Source organism: Laccaria bicolor, genomic scaffold (assembly GCF_000143565.1).
Source record: "Laccaria bicolor S238N-H82 LACBIscaffold_59 genomic scaffold, whole genome shotgun sequence".
In the NCBI taxonomy this organism is placed as follows: Eukaryota; Fungi; Basidiomycota; class Agaricomycetes; order Agaricales; family Hydnangiaceae; genus Laccaria; species Laccaria bicolor.
This window is the reverse complement of record NW_001889930.1, coordinates 230,651-244,495: the sequence shown is the minus strand read 5'-3', so window position 1 is coordinate 244,495 and position 13,845 is coordinate 230,651. Positions and strand designations below refer to the sequence as shown.

At 47.1% G+C, this 13,845-nt stretch overlaps 4 protein-coding genes across 4 annotated transcripts; 2 read left to right on the top strand and 2 right to left on the bottom strand.

The window, feature by feature from the left end:
• Positions 1–2,607: 2,607 nt before the first annotated feature.
• LACBIDRAFT_334135 (uncharacterized protein) lies at positions 2,608–6,083 on the top strand (the record flags this gene model as incomplete). Its single annotated transcript, XM_001888866.1, has 12 exons — positions 2,608–2,712; positions 2,775–2,849; positions 2,933–2,936; positions 3,253–3,642; positions 3,730–3,847; positions 3,922–4,052; positions 4,280–4,363; positions 4,454–4,690; positions 5,273–5,388; positions 5,627–5,666; positions 5,807–5,950; positions 6,028–6,083. 12 exons carry the CDS (start codon positions 2,608–2,610, stop codon positions 6,081–6,083), a joined length of 1,500 nt encoding a protein of 499 aa, XP_001888901.1.
• A 191-nt stretch (positions 6,084–6,274) lies between these two features.
• On the bottom strand, positions 6,275–7,646 carry LACBIDRAFT_313375 (uncharacterized protein; the record flags this gene model as incomplete). Its single annotated transcript, XM_001888825.1, has 2 exons — positions 6,275–6,721; positions 6,771–7,646. The coding sequence occupies 2 exons, from the start codon at positions 7,644–7,646 to the stop codon at positions 6,275–6,277; spliced, it is 1,323 nt and encodes a 440-aa protein (XP_001888860.1).
• A 2,317-nt stretch (positions 7,647–9,963) lies between these two features.
• LACBIDRAFT_334133 (uncharacterized protein) lies at positions 9,964–11,557 on the top strand (the record flags this gene model as incomplete). Its single annotated transcript, XM_001888865.1, has 5 exons — positions 9,964–10,003; positions 10,155–11,010; positions 11,136–11,282; positions 11,390–11,423; positions 11,504–11,557. The coding sequence occupies 5 exons, from the start codon at positions 9,964–9,966 to the stop codon at positions 11,555–11,557; spliced, it is 1,131 nt and encodes a 376-aa protein (XP_001888900.1).
• A 696-nt stretch (positions 11,558–12,253) lies between these two features.
• Positions 12,254–13,760, bottom strand: LACBIDRAFT_313372 (uncharacterized protein; the record flags this gene model as incomplete). The annotated part of the gene is made up of 8 exons (XM_001888824.1): positions 12,254–12,387; positions 12,439–12,575; positions 12,628–12,642; positions 12,698–12,908; positions 12,977–13,107; positions 13,158–13,359; positions 13,415–13,667; positions 13,752–13,760. 8 exons carry the CDS (start codon positions 13,758–13,760, stop codon positions 12,254–12,256), a joined length of 1,092 nt encoding a protein of 363 aa, XP_001888859.1.
• Between the last annotated feature and the right edge of the window lie 85 nt (positions 13,761–13,845).

The following is a 13,845-nucleotide window of genomic DNA, read 5'->3' as shown; positions in this document are numbered from 1 at the left end:
GNTGATGAGGGGTACGAAAGCATTGATCACGGGATGGAACGACTATTTCACCTGGAGATAAGATTTGAAATTCATCGGACCATATTGGATGGTATCAGGGGTAAGCATGGGCCAAGTATATTCAGCGAAAGCCATTGGAATCCATTGGAGGATGTTGGACACGACAGTGAGAGTGTTGAATTTCAATGAAACACAACAACAAGCACAATGGAAATCGCCGTATCTAATTCTAATCTCTGTTGTCATGTGACATATCTTGGTGTTCATCAACCTCTATCAATGTCCACCAATGTGCGTCGATATACACTAACTGGGAAAAAAGAATGTCTGGTCATTTTTTGGACAAAGTTGGTGCTGTAACACAAGAACCAAACATTTTCAGAACTAAGCTATGGTGTATGAGACATAGCTAAGGAGGTGTAGATTGTACATACCAAGTCTGGGGATGAATGAATGAAAACTCAGGATAAGGCAGAGCATTCACTGTGACAACTTCCAAAAATGGGATTTGACAAAATGGGAAATTCTGAATGACTGCAACCTACTGGAAGCAATTCACAATTTGAAGCAGAAATATTTTAAACACTCAATCTCCCTGCTATTGTCGTAAGCCCCATAAAGTCTCTGAGATATAAAATTCTATAGTCTCCCCAAAAAAGTGAATTTGAATTGATTCCCTCCTTGGACATTTGCAGTTGCAAATATTGCCCAGGATTGATAGGAGAAGGTATCTATTGTCATAGTATTGTACATATACATAACTATTACTGTTCCATGATCTGATTTGACCACATTGCCAGGAATAAAGCATTTAATGGCTAATAAAACTTCAAGAAACTGTGAAAATTAAGAGACATATAGTCAATATGGTTCCCAGAAACCCTGCTTCCAAGGGGTTACAGTTAATATGGGTGTTTTTAAATGTCCATGCCAAGTGCTTCTACCTATCTCTTGAGTTTTGGGCACAGATGCTTCTCAAATGGCCCACAAAGCTCACTGAAGCATGACAGAGAGATTTCCAAATCAGGCCTAGAAAGGTCTGGGGGTCTCAGATCCTTGTATGAATAGGACCTCTGTTTATTTCCTTGGGATAGTGTTCCTAGGTATGAGAAGTGCCTTGTGAAATATTTTCAGCCCCAATTCACCAAGAAAAATGTCAAGGATTGGTCCAAGACAATTGCTCTATGCAAAATGTACTTTTCTTGGGGACTATTCAAGTTATACNCAGTGTAAATTTATTTGCTATCATATTATACTTCAGGTGTTGTTTAAAGGACATCCTGAGTCTCCATGGATTAACTCAAAAGGGTGGTAGCATTTTTTCTTCTTGCAGAAAAGAAGGACCAATGTTGTAGATACTTGTTTACTTTCAGAAAAACTCTGGAAATTAACTTCTACAGACATCATGCAATGGTCATTTTAACATTTCTACCTACCTTTTGTATTATACACACTACAAACATTAATAAGGAGTCATTTTTCCTCATTCCAACAAATATATTGAGTGAAAAATACATAAAGTGGAGAACAAGTTCAAATTTACCTTTTAGGGGAGGATATAAATTTTCTAGCCCAAAGACTTTATGAAGCTCATAACAATAGCAGGGAGATCCAGTGTTCAAAATATCTCTTCCTCAAGTTGTGAATTGCTTTCAGTAGGTTGCAGTCATTCAGAATTTCCTATTTTGTCAAATCCCATTTTTGGAAGTTGTCACAGTGAATGCTCTGCCTTATCCTGAATTTTCATTCATTCATCCCCAGACTTGGTATGTACAATCTACACCTCCTTAGCTATGTCTCATACACCAGAGCTTAGTTCTGAAAATGTTTGGTTCTTGTGTTACAGCACCAACTTTGTCCAAAAAATGACCAGACATTCTTTTTTCCCAGTTAGTGTATGTTGTTGTCCATCGACGTACAACAAAGTCCAACATTGAACTTTCCAGCGGCCGGCATATAACTCGTTTGGGCGAGTAGGCGCTCAAGGGGGGTCCAGTCTTTTAAAAAATCCTATAGGGTTGAATTTTTTTTTAAGGCCTCAACGGCTGGACTAACTAACTAAGGGTGGGAATATATTTCCAAATATAGAAACATTACATCATCATATCTAGATTCAGCATTCCCTCAATCATCACCAGCAAGCTTGGGAGTCTGTCAATGCATGTGTATGACTCTGTCAACAACACAGCAGCTTTCAGACACGAGATTTGACATGATGGAGTCTGAGAGGGGGTGGGCAATATTGATGTAGGTGCTAGTCCCACCTGCCAGCCCAAGGTCAAGAATATAGTTTCTGGCCTTGCCCAAGGGGTATGCACCGGCAATTGCCGGCATATGGGGTAGGGAGGGGGGTGGTAGGTCGAGGCGCTTATCCGAATTTAAAAAATTGTCAACTATTTCGCCTTATGAGACTCCAGAAAGTTGTTGTATCTCAATCTATCTAGTTTTTATGAGTGTAGGGGCCAAATAGGGGCACAGAGAGCTGTTGGCTTCATATTTTGTCTGCATTTGGCACATCTGATGTCAGTGGCTGGGTCGGTTTTTTGAAAGAAACTTCACAAGAAGTTAGAAGCAGGAGCACGACCTCGTCACAAGTGTAATCTGACTATGGTTGCACAGGAAATCATGGCCAATTGGATTTGCGCAGATGAAGGATGCGAGACAGTAGTTGAGGACCAAGATTTGCTTTGTTGTGGTGCATGCAACCTTGTGGTAAGTCGTTGTATGCCGCTTTTATTCCAAAAAATACAGAATAAATACTAATATAATTACAGTATCACTTAACTTGTTGTGGTCTCATTGAAAGACCCATGGGTCTTGCAATGACGACTGCAAGGCAAATGCTGGAGGTAGGGTCCACACGCAAGTGTCAGTGTAGGGTGTGGATACTTGTTGTATTTGTTTTTAAACACGTGATTTATTTCCTTTTTAGGAAGGTTAGGGGAGGGGGGTGGTGTCTAAGAGTCCTTATCAAAATAAAACAATGCTGTGTACAGGGATTTTTTTCTGCGTACCCCTTGGCCTTGCCAAGGTCTGAGGCCTGACAAGTAATTTTTCAGCAGAGGCAGATGGCCCAGCGCTGCACTGTGGTTCCTCGCAGCATGAAAAACTGACCTGCTTTGGCCTGGGTTTTTGTGAGAGCTTCTCTTGCCACTTCTTTTGCTTATTCACCTTGCATGCTCGACTGGGTTTGTGTCTTTTGAAGTAGTTTGCAAGTCCTACTGAACCTCTCACAATGAGGACATTCCACAGTTCCAATGGATGCTGACGAGAGTGACTCGGACAACGACGAGTACCAACCACTCTCACCCGCCGAGGAATCAGAAGTTCACGAAGATGTCGCCTATTTCATATCAAGTAGAACTTCCTCGCAGGTCATAACCTCACCACTCTACGAAGGCAAAGACCCAATGGGTGAATATATGGCTGAGATGGACGAGGCAAACCGAATCGTAGTATCATCTGTCAAGCAGATCATCTCCACCCTCTCCTCTACCCTCTATGCACTCAGCATCCATTGGACAAAGGAGTTTAAATCGGGGGATTTGTCCATCCCCGACTTCATCCCCTCCTCCACAAGCCTCCCATGCCTCACAGAACTCTACCTCTGCATAAACCTCCGCTCGTACACGTGGGATTCAGGTAGCCGATACCTATACCTCTGCCCCGAATCAATATTTTTTGAAGGAAATCTTTTGCTAGAGAAATTTAACGCACTGACCTTTCCAGCACTACGACGCTTGAGGTTCACGGGTTCGGCCTGGTCAGTTTATGAAGGCCCATACGACACGGTCAAGCGGATGCCACTAAATCTAACACACATCCGCACAAAGACACACATAATGGGGTGCGCACCCGCTTTAACACTCTTTCAGCAACATACATACTCACCTCCTACAAATCATGCCGATTATTCAGTAGCACCTTTGGCAGGACGGACAAGAGTCGACACACACACACAGAAATGAGACACGACACACGCGATGGAGAACGACACACCTGTCCAACGTTCAACACATTTGATGGCAAATGTCGGTCACTTGTTCAGGAAGGTGTGTCGAATCTTATCCGCATGATACCATACTATCTCGATTGATTCCGCCCTTTTTGGATTGTCAGAAAATGAAATTTTGATGTGTGACGGAAATTAGCTATGTATCATACACCAAAGATTCTGTGGTTAAGTCGAAATCTGCCTCTCCATGTTCAAGTAAAATTTAGGATTATAAGTTTTATTCCTTAAACTACTTACTATACAAAGTTATACATAAATTTTAAGAGAGGGAGCAACCTCGCGACCCCGGAATGAACCCACCAAGAATCCTCAATGTCAACGGCCTAGTGTTGGCGCATCTGGGTGTCAGTATGTGGTTCCGGCGGTTGTGGTCGAGTGGGACGCAGAGGTGGCCTCGTCGCAAAGGGTGCTGGCGTTTTCGCCGTCATTCGGGGTTAGTTAGTGGGGAGGTGCGGGGTACACACCTGGCTGCACGGTGGGTGCCCCTGTTGGTTCGCCAAGTGGCGCTGGATCCTCGTCGATGGGCCTCAGCGCTGGATTCTGTCTGTGGGGGTATTTTCGTGGGCCGATTCCGTCAGCGTGGGTGCTTTATCCTGGGTGCTGGGTTGTTGCCGTCATGGGTAGATGGGCGGTTATGTGGGTTTTCGGGCGGTTTTGTGAGCGTTTTCATGGGCGGTTAGTCGTAATCCGAGGGTTTCGTTTGCGAGGGGGGGTTTAAATGGGGGCGGTGGTCGCGTTTGCCGTGGCACAGGGTGTGGGAGGTGATGGTGGTGGGTCGTTAGCAAAAATTCGGGGCTGAACAGAGTGGAAACTCACCTGAAGGGACCCGTGACCGTTCTCTTGGTCCTTTTCAGCCATAGCAAGGGTGCGAGACGCGCAGGAAGAGAGCGAGGGGGTGGTGGGGCACAGGCAAGCAAATGGCAGTGGTGGTGATGAGAAAGCGGTCGTGACAGGATCATCACGCTCGTAATTTGTCGCGGAGATTCAAATTTATGCACGACACACCCGAAAATGAAGAACGACAGATTGTTACCTGGTGTGTCGCTTCTCACATGATGTGTCGTACTCCTCATCTGTGTGTGTGTGTCTCCTCTTGTATATCCTCCACCTTTGGCCCACTCACTGTTCCGACGATGTTGATCGAGTTCCCTGACTGGACTCCTGTGCGCGGAGACGACGTAGAATCTCTAATGCCAGTGAACCACTCGGCCTACGATTATGTCAGGAATCTAGGTTACGATTCACACCATCTGATAGTCATTTGCATGCGCAATCCAGAAGCGTACGACGCGGACCGCTGGGAGGCTCACTGGGCAGCAGGTCTTCGAGGCGAAGCTGGGCATTGGCCGGAACCCGAGGATCTCATTTTGTCCGTGCGTGAGTGACGGCCACTCTACGATTTTTTAGGCAGAATGGGAAAGAAAGAGAGAGGGGGTCTGATAGAAAGGTGGATGTTAATATTGGACTGGCCTTTTGCTAACAAGTATTCTAAACGGCCGTTTGAGCCGCGTTAACGTTCATCTAGCAGTGATCGCTTCGTTTCTGAAAGGGTTCCTGGGGCGTTACTGCGCCGACTTCGAAGTGGGCTTCAGATACTTAAGATGCATATAGGTATTAGGCGCATATGTAGCTGCAGATGGAAAATTGACTTGTACGTTGTTTGTCGGATGGGCGACGAAAAGGTCCATACTTACTGTCATGGAGAAGATACTTGTAGCAGTATTTGTTGATGTGGCCGTGTGGAAATGGCATCGCGTCTGACTACGATAACGCGACATCAGGAGATTGCAGGTTCGACCCCTGTCTCGGTCAATTGTCTGGAACCTGGATGGATTTTTTGCGACCGCCCAACGTCAGGCATCGTCGTCGTCCATGGCGTACAGCAGTCTTGTACACCTGATACACCCAAGAAAGTAATCCCGGAGATGTTCTGTTGTGAGGCTGGACACGGAGAAGCACAGGTTGTGCCCGTACGGTTTAAAAAATACACTGTCACTGTCTTTATGATGCAGCGGGGCCTCAGCTAGACTCGGACCAGTCCCGAGCCAGTTTTGTCTCGGTCTATTGAACGACTGTCTTCAATAATTTACTCAAAGGGATTGGCTCGAGTCTAGGCCTCAGCAGCTTCGACCTTCAGTAAATTTCTGGCCTCTCGTGCCGTACATTACATTTTGACCGATTTACAACAGAACTTCTTGAATCCGCTTTCAATATTCAATATTCTTGAGCTACCCTATCTTCTTGTTCTTGTCCGGATCCCTACCAGCCCCTAAACGACCACCATTTCTTTGACTTCTTGCTGCTCGTAGACATTTCCTGACTTGCATCCACAAGATCTTGCGCAACCCCCGCCAGGATCTCCTGTCTAGAATCCTTCTTTTCCTCGCCTTCAGCCACCTTTTCAAACATCCACCACCCCGAGACCGGCCTCACCGTGTTCCTCTTCCCTTTCGCATCCGCAAGGATCTCACTCCCAAATAGTCCCGCGATCAACATGCACTGGAGCTCTTCCCCATTATCGTCCAGGAGAACGTCCACGCCCGTGCATCCTGCTGGGATCTCGTCCGTGTCGACGAGGTGATAGTGCGTGCCGGATAATATTAGGGTTGGTTCGCGTTGGCTCCAAACCTTCGACACTTCAGTGTAGGTGTCAAAAAAATCAGATGCGGACAGGGAGGTAGGGTCTGGTCCTTCCAATGACGTCGCCTATAAAAAAAACGTGAATATAAATTTGAGTAAGGACGAAGGAGCGTACCTCTACAACCCCTTCTTTGAACCTGTGCCCAAGCCACTTTCCGTCCTCATCAAATGCGCAGAACGCTGTCACCCATCCGCCAAGATAAGTTGGGCCGCTCCCGCCCCCGTCATAATGGCACACCTTCCCCCAAAACTCCTTATTCTCCTTACTTGTAGGGTTATCAAACGCCGCCACGAGCTGCGCCAATACAGGGCGTAGCAAATGATACCAGGCTATCGCCTCCACCCCATATTCCTTCAATTTTTCGAGCCTGCGCAAGATATCTTCCCAGTCGTCCTTCTCACCTTCCAGCGTAACGCTCGGCAGTCCGCACATAAGGCAGACCTTGTAGTCAAAATACTTCTTCATGCTCGACATCATGATAACCGACGCAACAATCGTATCCGTCGTCGTCGTCGTGCTGAATGTTGGGAGGATCCAAGCGCGTAACGCAGGATCAACAACGTTCTTCTCCAACTCACGTGTCATGTTGTGTGCCATGGCGCCAAAATCGACAGTAAAACGGTTCCCCGCTGCTGTGACGACAAGCTGCTTCTTCCCTTCATGCGCAACGAACTGAGATCGGAGCATCTCACTCCGCCCGTTGACGAAGAAGTTGAATTGGATGAGGATGGCGGTCCAGATGTCATCGGGGCGGAGGCGGAGGTGTCTGTGATTGTTGTACGCTTCGACTATGGTGTGTACGAGGCCGTTTCCTTTGGGGATTGTGTTGTGCGATCCGAGAGGGAGAGAAGATTGGAGAAGAGAAGAGCAGAGGCGCGATTGATGTGGACAGGCGGAGGTGAGGAGGGAGGATGGGGAGAGTGGAGTAGAAGCGATTGTTGGAGAGAAGGATTCGGCGGCCAGAGACGTGGGTGAAAAGGTTATGGGCATGCTGAAGGTGCTGAACTGACTTCATGGACATCATGATAACAACTTGAACTTGAACGCTGTGAACGTTGCTCATGTGACTTGCTCAAATGACCACGTAGAAATCATCACTGTACGATAAAAATTGGAACTCATAAAAACATCGCGAATGCCGCTAGTACTCAGAATCCCTCCCAACCCCCATCCAAACCTAGACGACGACGGAAGTAGTAATAATCATAATGGTGTAGGATATTATTTCCATGAACCGTAAAATTCAGAAGCCGTTCTGTGCAAAAACATGAAATCAGTAAGCTTTAAAATACAGAGCGTGTAGCAACTCACGAATAATTTAACCAGGGAGAATGCGCGTACTCAAGCGATGACACAATAAGCATTGTTTCCCGAACCACCACCCTCGTAGTTGGTGGGGATGGAATCGGTGGAGGTAGAGATGGTAGAGAAAGAATCCATTTGTGAAGTTGTGGGTAGTTGCGAAAGGTGTGTTTGCGACTGGAGAATTAAGATGAGGCGTCGAGTCGTTTTATACCTGAACGTCCACGGGTCTGGACTCAAGTTCGACGCTTTGACCTGTGTTTTTGGCAAAAGACTTTTAATTGTCCTTTGGGTGGCGTAAGAGGTGACCGTCGGTTTAATTGTGATTTAAGCTCTAGGAGTGAAGCACCTTGGCAGACCAAGTGACATTGAGAGCACTTGTGTGGACACATCCGAAGACCAGAAGGGCTACAAAATGTCGCCAAGGGTTATAGGAGTGAACTCTCCGATAATTTTATTGTCGACTCGGTGGGACTTGTTGTTCTTCGACAGCAACGGTCTCGGAAAACAAGACGCCAAAAAGTCAGACACGAACTTGGAGGCCCAGAAACAATCGCCAACTTAGATTACTTGTAGACATACGCGTAAGTGGTCAGTGTGTCCAAGGGGGTCGCTTGAAAAGACAAAGAAAACAAAAGCCTACAATCTGCCATAGCCGTAAAGACAAGATGTCAAGTAATTTGACAAGCATAGACCCAAACTGCAGTGTTGGTAGCCGAGAGCAGATATATGGATAAGCACTGTACAGTGGGTCCATACTGCGTTGGGGGCATGATTGCGAGAATCGACTTGTAGAAAACAAAAGTGTTTGACCTGCAGAGACGTTCAACACAAAAGAAGGAAGTGGGTGCCATAAAATGTTCATTTCCGGATTGACGTGCGTCGTGCCTTCCTTGGGCCGCATGTGCTTTGCCTCCGCTTTGCGACCCAGCCTGAGCTATGTCCAAGGTCACTACTTACGCTCCACAGCAGGGCCTGAAATCATCATTATTGGCACCCGTCAATACACCGCCTCCTCCGAGCCCGCACCTTGATCAAAACCAGTCATGCTCGTGAGAGAGCCTCGTTAATCACTACACTTTGTGCGCTCTGAATTTACAGCTTGTGAGCAAAGTCTGATAGAGGCAAAAGTGGGACAAAGATTTACATTGCGATCTGACGGAATCTGGCCTAAGTATTTCCAAAATATCAACAAATCAACCCAGACGGTCAGGGACCGGAATCCGTTGCGCGCTTGGAGAAACTCTCATCAGAGCGCGCAAAGAGCCTTCCTGTCGACATGCATTCGCTTTCAAAGCAATGGGGTGCGGCGCAGGCATGTTTTTCCTTGCTGCTACAAACGAATTTTGCAAACGTCGAGAATGCGTCCTTTATGATTATGGACCACTTACCCGATGAGCTTCTCTCACTGGTCACACGCGACTCTAACCTCTCTAGCTAGCTATGCCCGCTGTTCTCCGTTGAGTAACATCCTTTGCGGGGGACGCTCGTTGCTTGACATCAATCGACGTTGACGTGCCTTCCCGCCTAACTCGGACCCTCAATCACCATTCCTGGCGTTTATTAGCTGAGTGTCGAGTTGGACTTTGGATGAGCTGTACACATGCGGAGACGGACTCGTTCGACGGGACGGGGGCATAGTACGTTGCACGATACTGTTGGGACGTGGTTACCTTCGTGACAAGAGATGATGGAGACATTCTACCATTATCTAGCCAGTTCTCCGCTTGCACTCATTCGGGTGATGGATGCCATCCCGACTCGACATGGAGAGCAGATTTGCAAGGAAACGTTCTACTGGTAGACGCAGAATGAAAATGAGACCTAGACTCCTGAAAAGAATGCGTCATTTTTGAAAGTACTAACCTTGCATTGAACGAGGAGAATTAAAATTAAAAAATTTCATACCGTAGTCGCCCAGGTGAACGTTGAGACGGAGACTTGGATATTACTGGCCCAAGCTGGAGTGCGTATGAGACCTAAGCTTGATAGTGCGGTGTAAGAAATGGAGTGGGAACGCAAGAAGGCGCACAGAGGCGCAATGAGTATGTGCAACGCAACGTGCAGGCGGATAGGTCAGAAGGGGCGGGATTCCGGGAATTTCCATCATAGAAAAAGAAACTTCCCACGACCCATCTTTCAAATCAAGCTCATCGTGCCATTAATCTTCCATGTCAACTCCCGAACTCCCCACAGAACTATGGTCATACATCTTCTCCTTCTCCTGCATGGACGACGGCAGAACCGGATGTGCTCTCCAACGCGTATCTAGGCAATTTCGAGAGTTATCTAAGCATTCCAGGCTCACCTCTGTCTGTCTTTATCGATCGAAGGATATTCTTAGGTTCGAAGCCGTGATTGACCGACTTCCACCTAATGAGAGACGGGTTCGATACCTTCATATCACGTCGCCCCATTTGTTTTTGGACGTTTCGGAGGATGACGATGATGGGGATTATAGGGAATGCGATTTGTCAAGCTTGGACATTGATACCGATAATGACGATAGGCCCTCCGAGGGAAGTCTAGACGAGAACCTGGAAATAGATTCTGACAATAGCGACTCGGATGGAGGCGAATACCAACTGCTCTCAATCGTCGAGCAGGAAGAAGTCCACAACGATATCACATACCTCGAAGCTCCTCCAATTTCTGAGGAGTACTCCGCAGCGCCAGTCCACGAAGGCAAAGACTCCATGGCAGAGTATAAATTAGAGATGGATCAAGCAAACAGCATTATCTTGGCCGCAGTCAACAACATCATCTCCACCCACTCTTCCACCCTCTATGCACTGAGTATCCACTGGACAAAAGAGTTCAGCTCGGGATATCTCTCTATCCCAGATTTCATCCCGCCCTCCCTCAACCTCCCCTGCCTTACCGAGCTATATCTCTGTCTCAACCTCCGTTCATACACGAACGACCCCACTCGCGACACATACCCCGAGTCTATGTTTTACGGGGGAAATTACCAGAAGAAGTTCAACGATCTGGATTTGCCAGCCTTACGACGGTTGAGATTAGCGGGGTTGGCGTGGCCCTATGGTCGTCCGTACGACGTAATCAGGCGGATAGCACCAGATATAACACACATTCACACAAAGCCAGACCTGATGGGGTGCATATCCAATACGTTCACTTGCTCAGCTAGATAGCTACTCACCCCTTATCATCCAGAGCCTACAGCGGCGACTTCAGCTCAATCACATTCCCAATGAAGCTTTTCATCGAGCTCCCAGACGAGACGTTGCCGGACAGAGACGAGGAGAATGTAGAATCTCTCATCACTGACCCCGAGAAGGTTGGGCGTGTTGGATACCATCAGTACGTGACGGCCACAATCGGGATGTGCATTCCAGAAGGGTACGATGCTGACTGCTGGGAGGCTCATTGGGCAGCAGGTCTTCGAGGTGAATCTGGTCATTGGCCAGAACCTGGGGATCTCATTTTGTCCTCGGCGCTTGCGTGAGTGACAATCACTCTACGAGTTTGAGGTATGTGGTCGGCATTGTACACTTTGACTGGGGTACCGTTGTTGCCCATAGCCATTTACGCAAAGGGAGTGGTCGAGTAGGCACCGTATTGCGAACATAATGTAAATGACAGCGATTGGGTGGCGCTTGGTGTCGTCGGGACTCGGACCCGGACCAAGGGGTGCTCATCGGAAAAAATTGGAAACAAATGTCGTAAATAAACCAAACGGATTGCATCTTCTACATAATTTCCCGATCCCCCCCGACTTCATTCTCTGTCAGATGCAGGTTCATCTCATCGATTTGCGAATTGAGGAATCTATGGAACTTCTAGAGAATTATTATAACATTTCCAATGTTAATACAGCCTCACAAACCTCGTCCTGCTCAACTATTCCACCTCCATAATAGAGTGAGACAATCAATAATTTACTGCATCAACTACTAGTATCACAGTACAATAAATTGAAACTCATCAAGATATGTCTCCTACCACCGCCGCATACGTAACCCAAATTTCATGATCAGCGATCCATCTCAGATGCACGATCAGAAATTTTGGCCAATTTTGGCCACCCGTAAAGGCTAAGATACCCCACGTCGGTCACTTCTTGCCAGTGGCAACTTGTTGGCAGACTTCTGTCTGTAGCGATTAATTCAATACCTTGGAAACATTTTTTGAACATTGGAATATTTGAAAACATGAATTTATGTACACGGGGAATAACATTTTGGGGATCAAAATGTTGTAAAAATGGGGAGCGGTTTGCTTTGTGAAACGAGAACACATAGATGGCGGGAGCTGTTTTTCAGATGTGTGAGTTAATTTTTTGAAGCGAATCCGAGACGATTGGAACCTCCGCAAGTAAAGTCGGCATAATTGGTGCAAGCCATATTACACTGCGAATTCGGAACGGAATTGGCATTGATGATCGTTTGAGTTAGGTTTCCACACCCTGGAAACTTTTAGTACCAAATGAAAAAAAAGGTATCATTGCGGCACTCACAGCATTCTTGACTAAATTCGAATCCAGCAAACACCCACCCATCCGCACTGCATCTATCCATGCAAAGAAACGGTGTCATTTCTTCCGGTCCGATTGGATTACTTGGCTGATAAGGCAATATACGTTGTCCACCAGATCTGGTTTCGATCAGGTAAACTGTGTTTGACACGAAGGCCGAAAGATACCTACAGATATGCCTCGTCACTAAACCACATTTAGCTGTCGGTGAAGTGAAACGGATTGAACGGATTATACGTACGAGAGGCAGCCCCTATAGTTCCAAGTCCCGTTGTACGGGAAGTTGAATGGCGCAGGTGGTCCAACGCTAATGGATCTGGTGGGAAAAACGTATTCGTTGAGGGCGTTGGAGCCTCCGCAAACTTGTGCTGGGTTGCCGGCACAAGGAAAGTTGCATGCGCTAGATGACGGAAATATTGGAGGGCGGCCATACATATCGGCGTTTCCACACCCTAGAGAAGGACAAGTAGGAGGCTTACATGCATGACCGTCCAGAATCAAGAAGGAATCTGTCGCTTACAGCACTCAGATCCGAATTCAAGGCCTGCAAGAGAGAATCCCCCAGCATCACAAGCATTCAGGCATCGCTCAACCGTCATAAAATCCGACCGTTCTTGAAGATGATGTAGCGAACGTAAAGTGGGAATATCCCTAAGACTCTAAGATCAACACCAAAATTAGCGAGGCGAGGAGAAACATACGGAAGACAGATGAAGTCTCCCCGAAAACTGGACTCCCATTGACCAAAGGAACCAACCTCCTGAGCGATGACGGGGGGCCTGATGGAGTACTCCAACATATCGTTAACCCCGCCACAAACTACAGATGTATTGCCTGGACAGGATGTTGAACACGAGCTATTGCTGACGGCGATGTTTCCGGGCTTTATGACATTGCCGCACCCTGTCAAATTGCACAACCGATAAGGAGTATGTAAGTGGAAATATGTCAAACATACAGCACTGGGACCCCGCTACGAGCCCCGCCCTGATGTAGCCGGCCGAAATGCAGCTGTCGATGCATGTCTCAACGGTCATGTCCGCACTCGTGCCCAGCTCGAAAGATAATGTCGTGGGCCTAATGTCTGAATCGACATCAATCCGAGCATGTGATAAATGCGATACGAACGTGAAGCATCCGTCCACGGCAAAGTTCTTGTAGGTGGAGAGGACGGCGGGCCCATCTCGGGCTCCCAGGGAAGTCGACAAAACCTATCAAAGGTCGTCAGCTCAGCTTACGGCGGACGAAATATGCATATTGACTCTGGTGAGGAGAAAAGATAATGAGAGAGTTGCAAGAAACATACTCGATAACTTTACCGAGACGTTTGCGAAAAGGTCCTTTTAAGTCTTTTTTTGGGGGGGAATAATGTGGGTTGAAGAACATGGT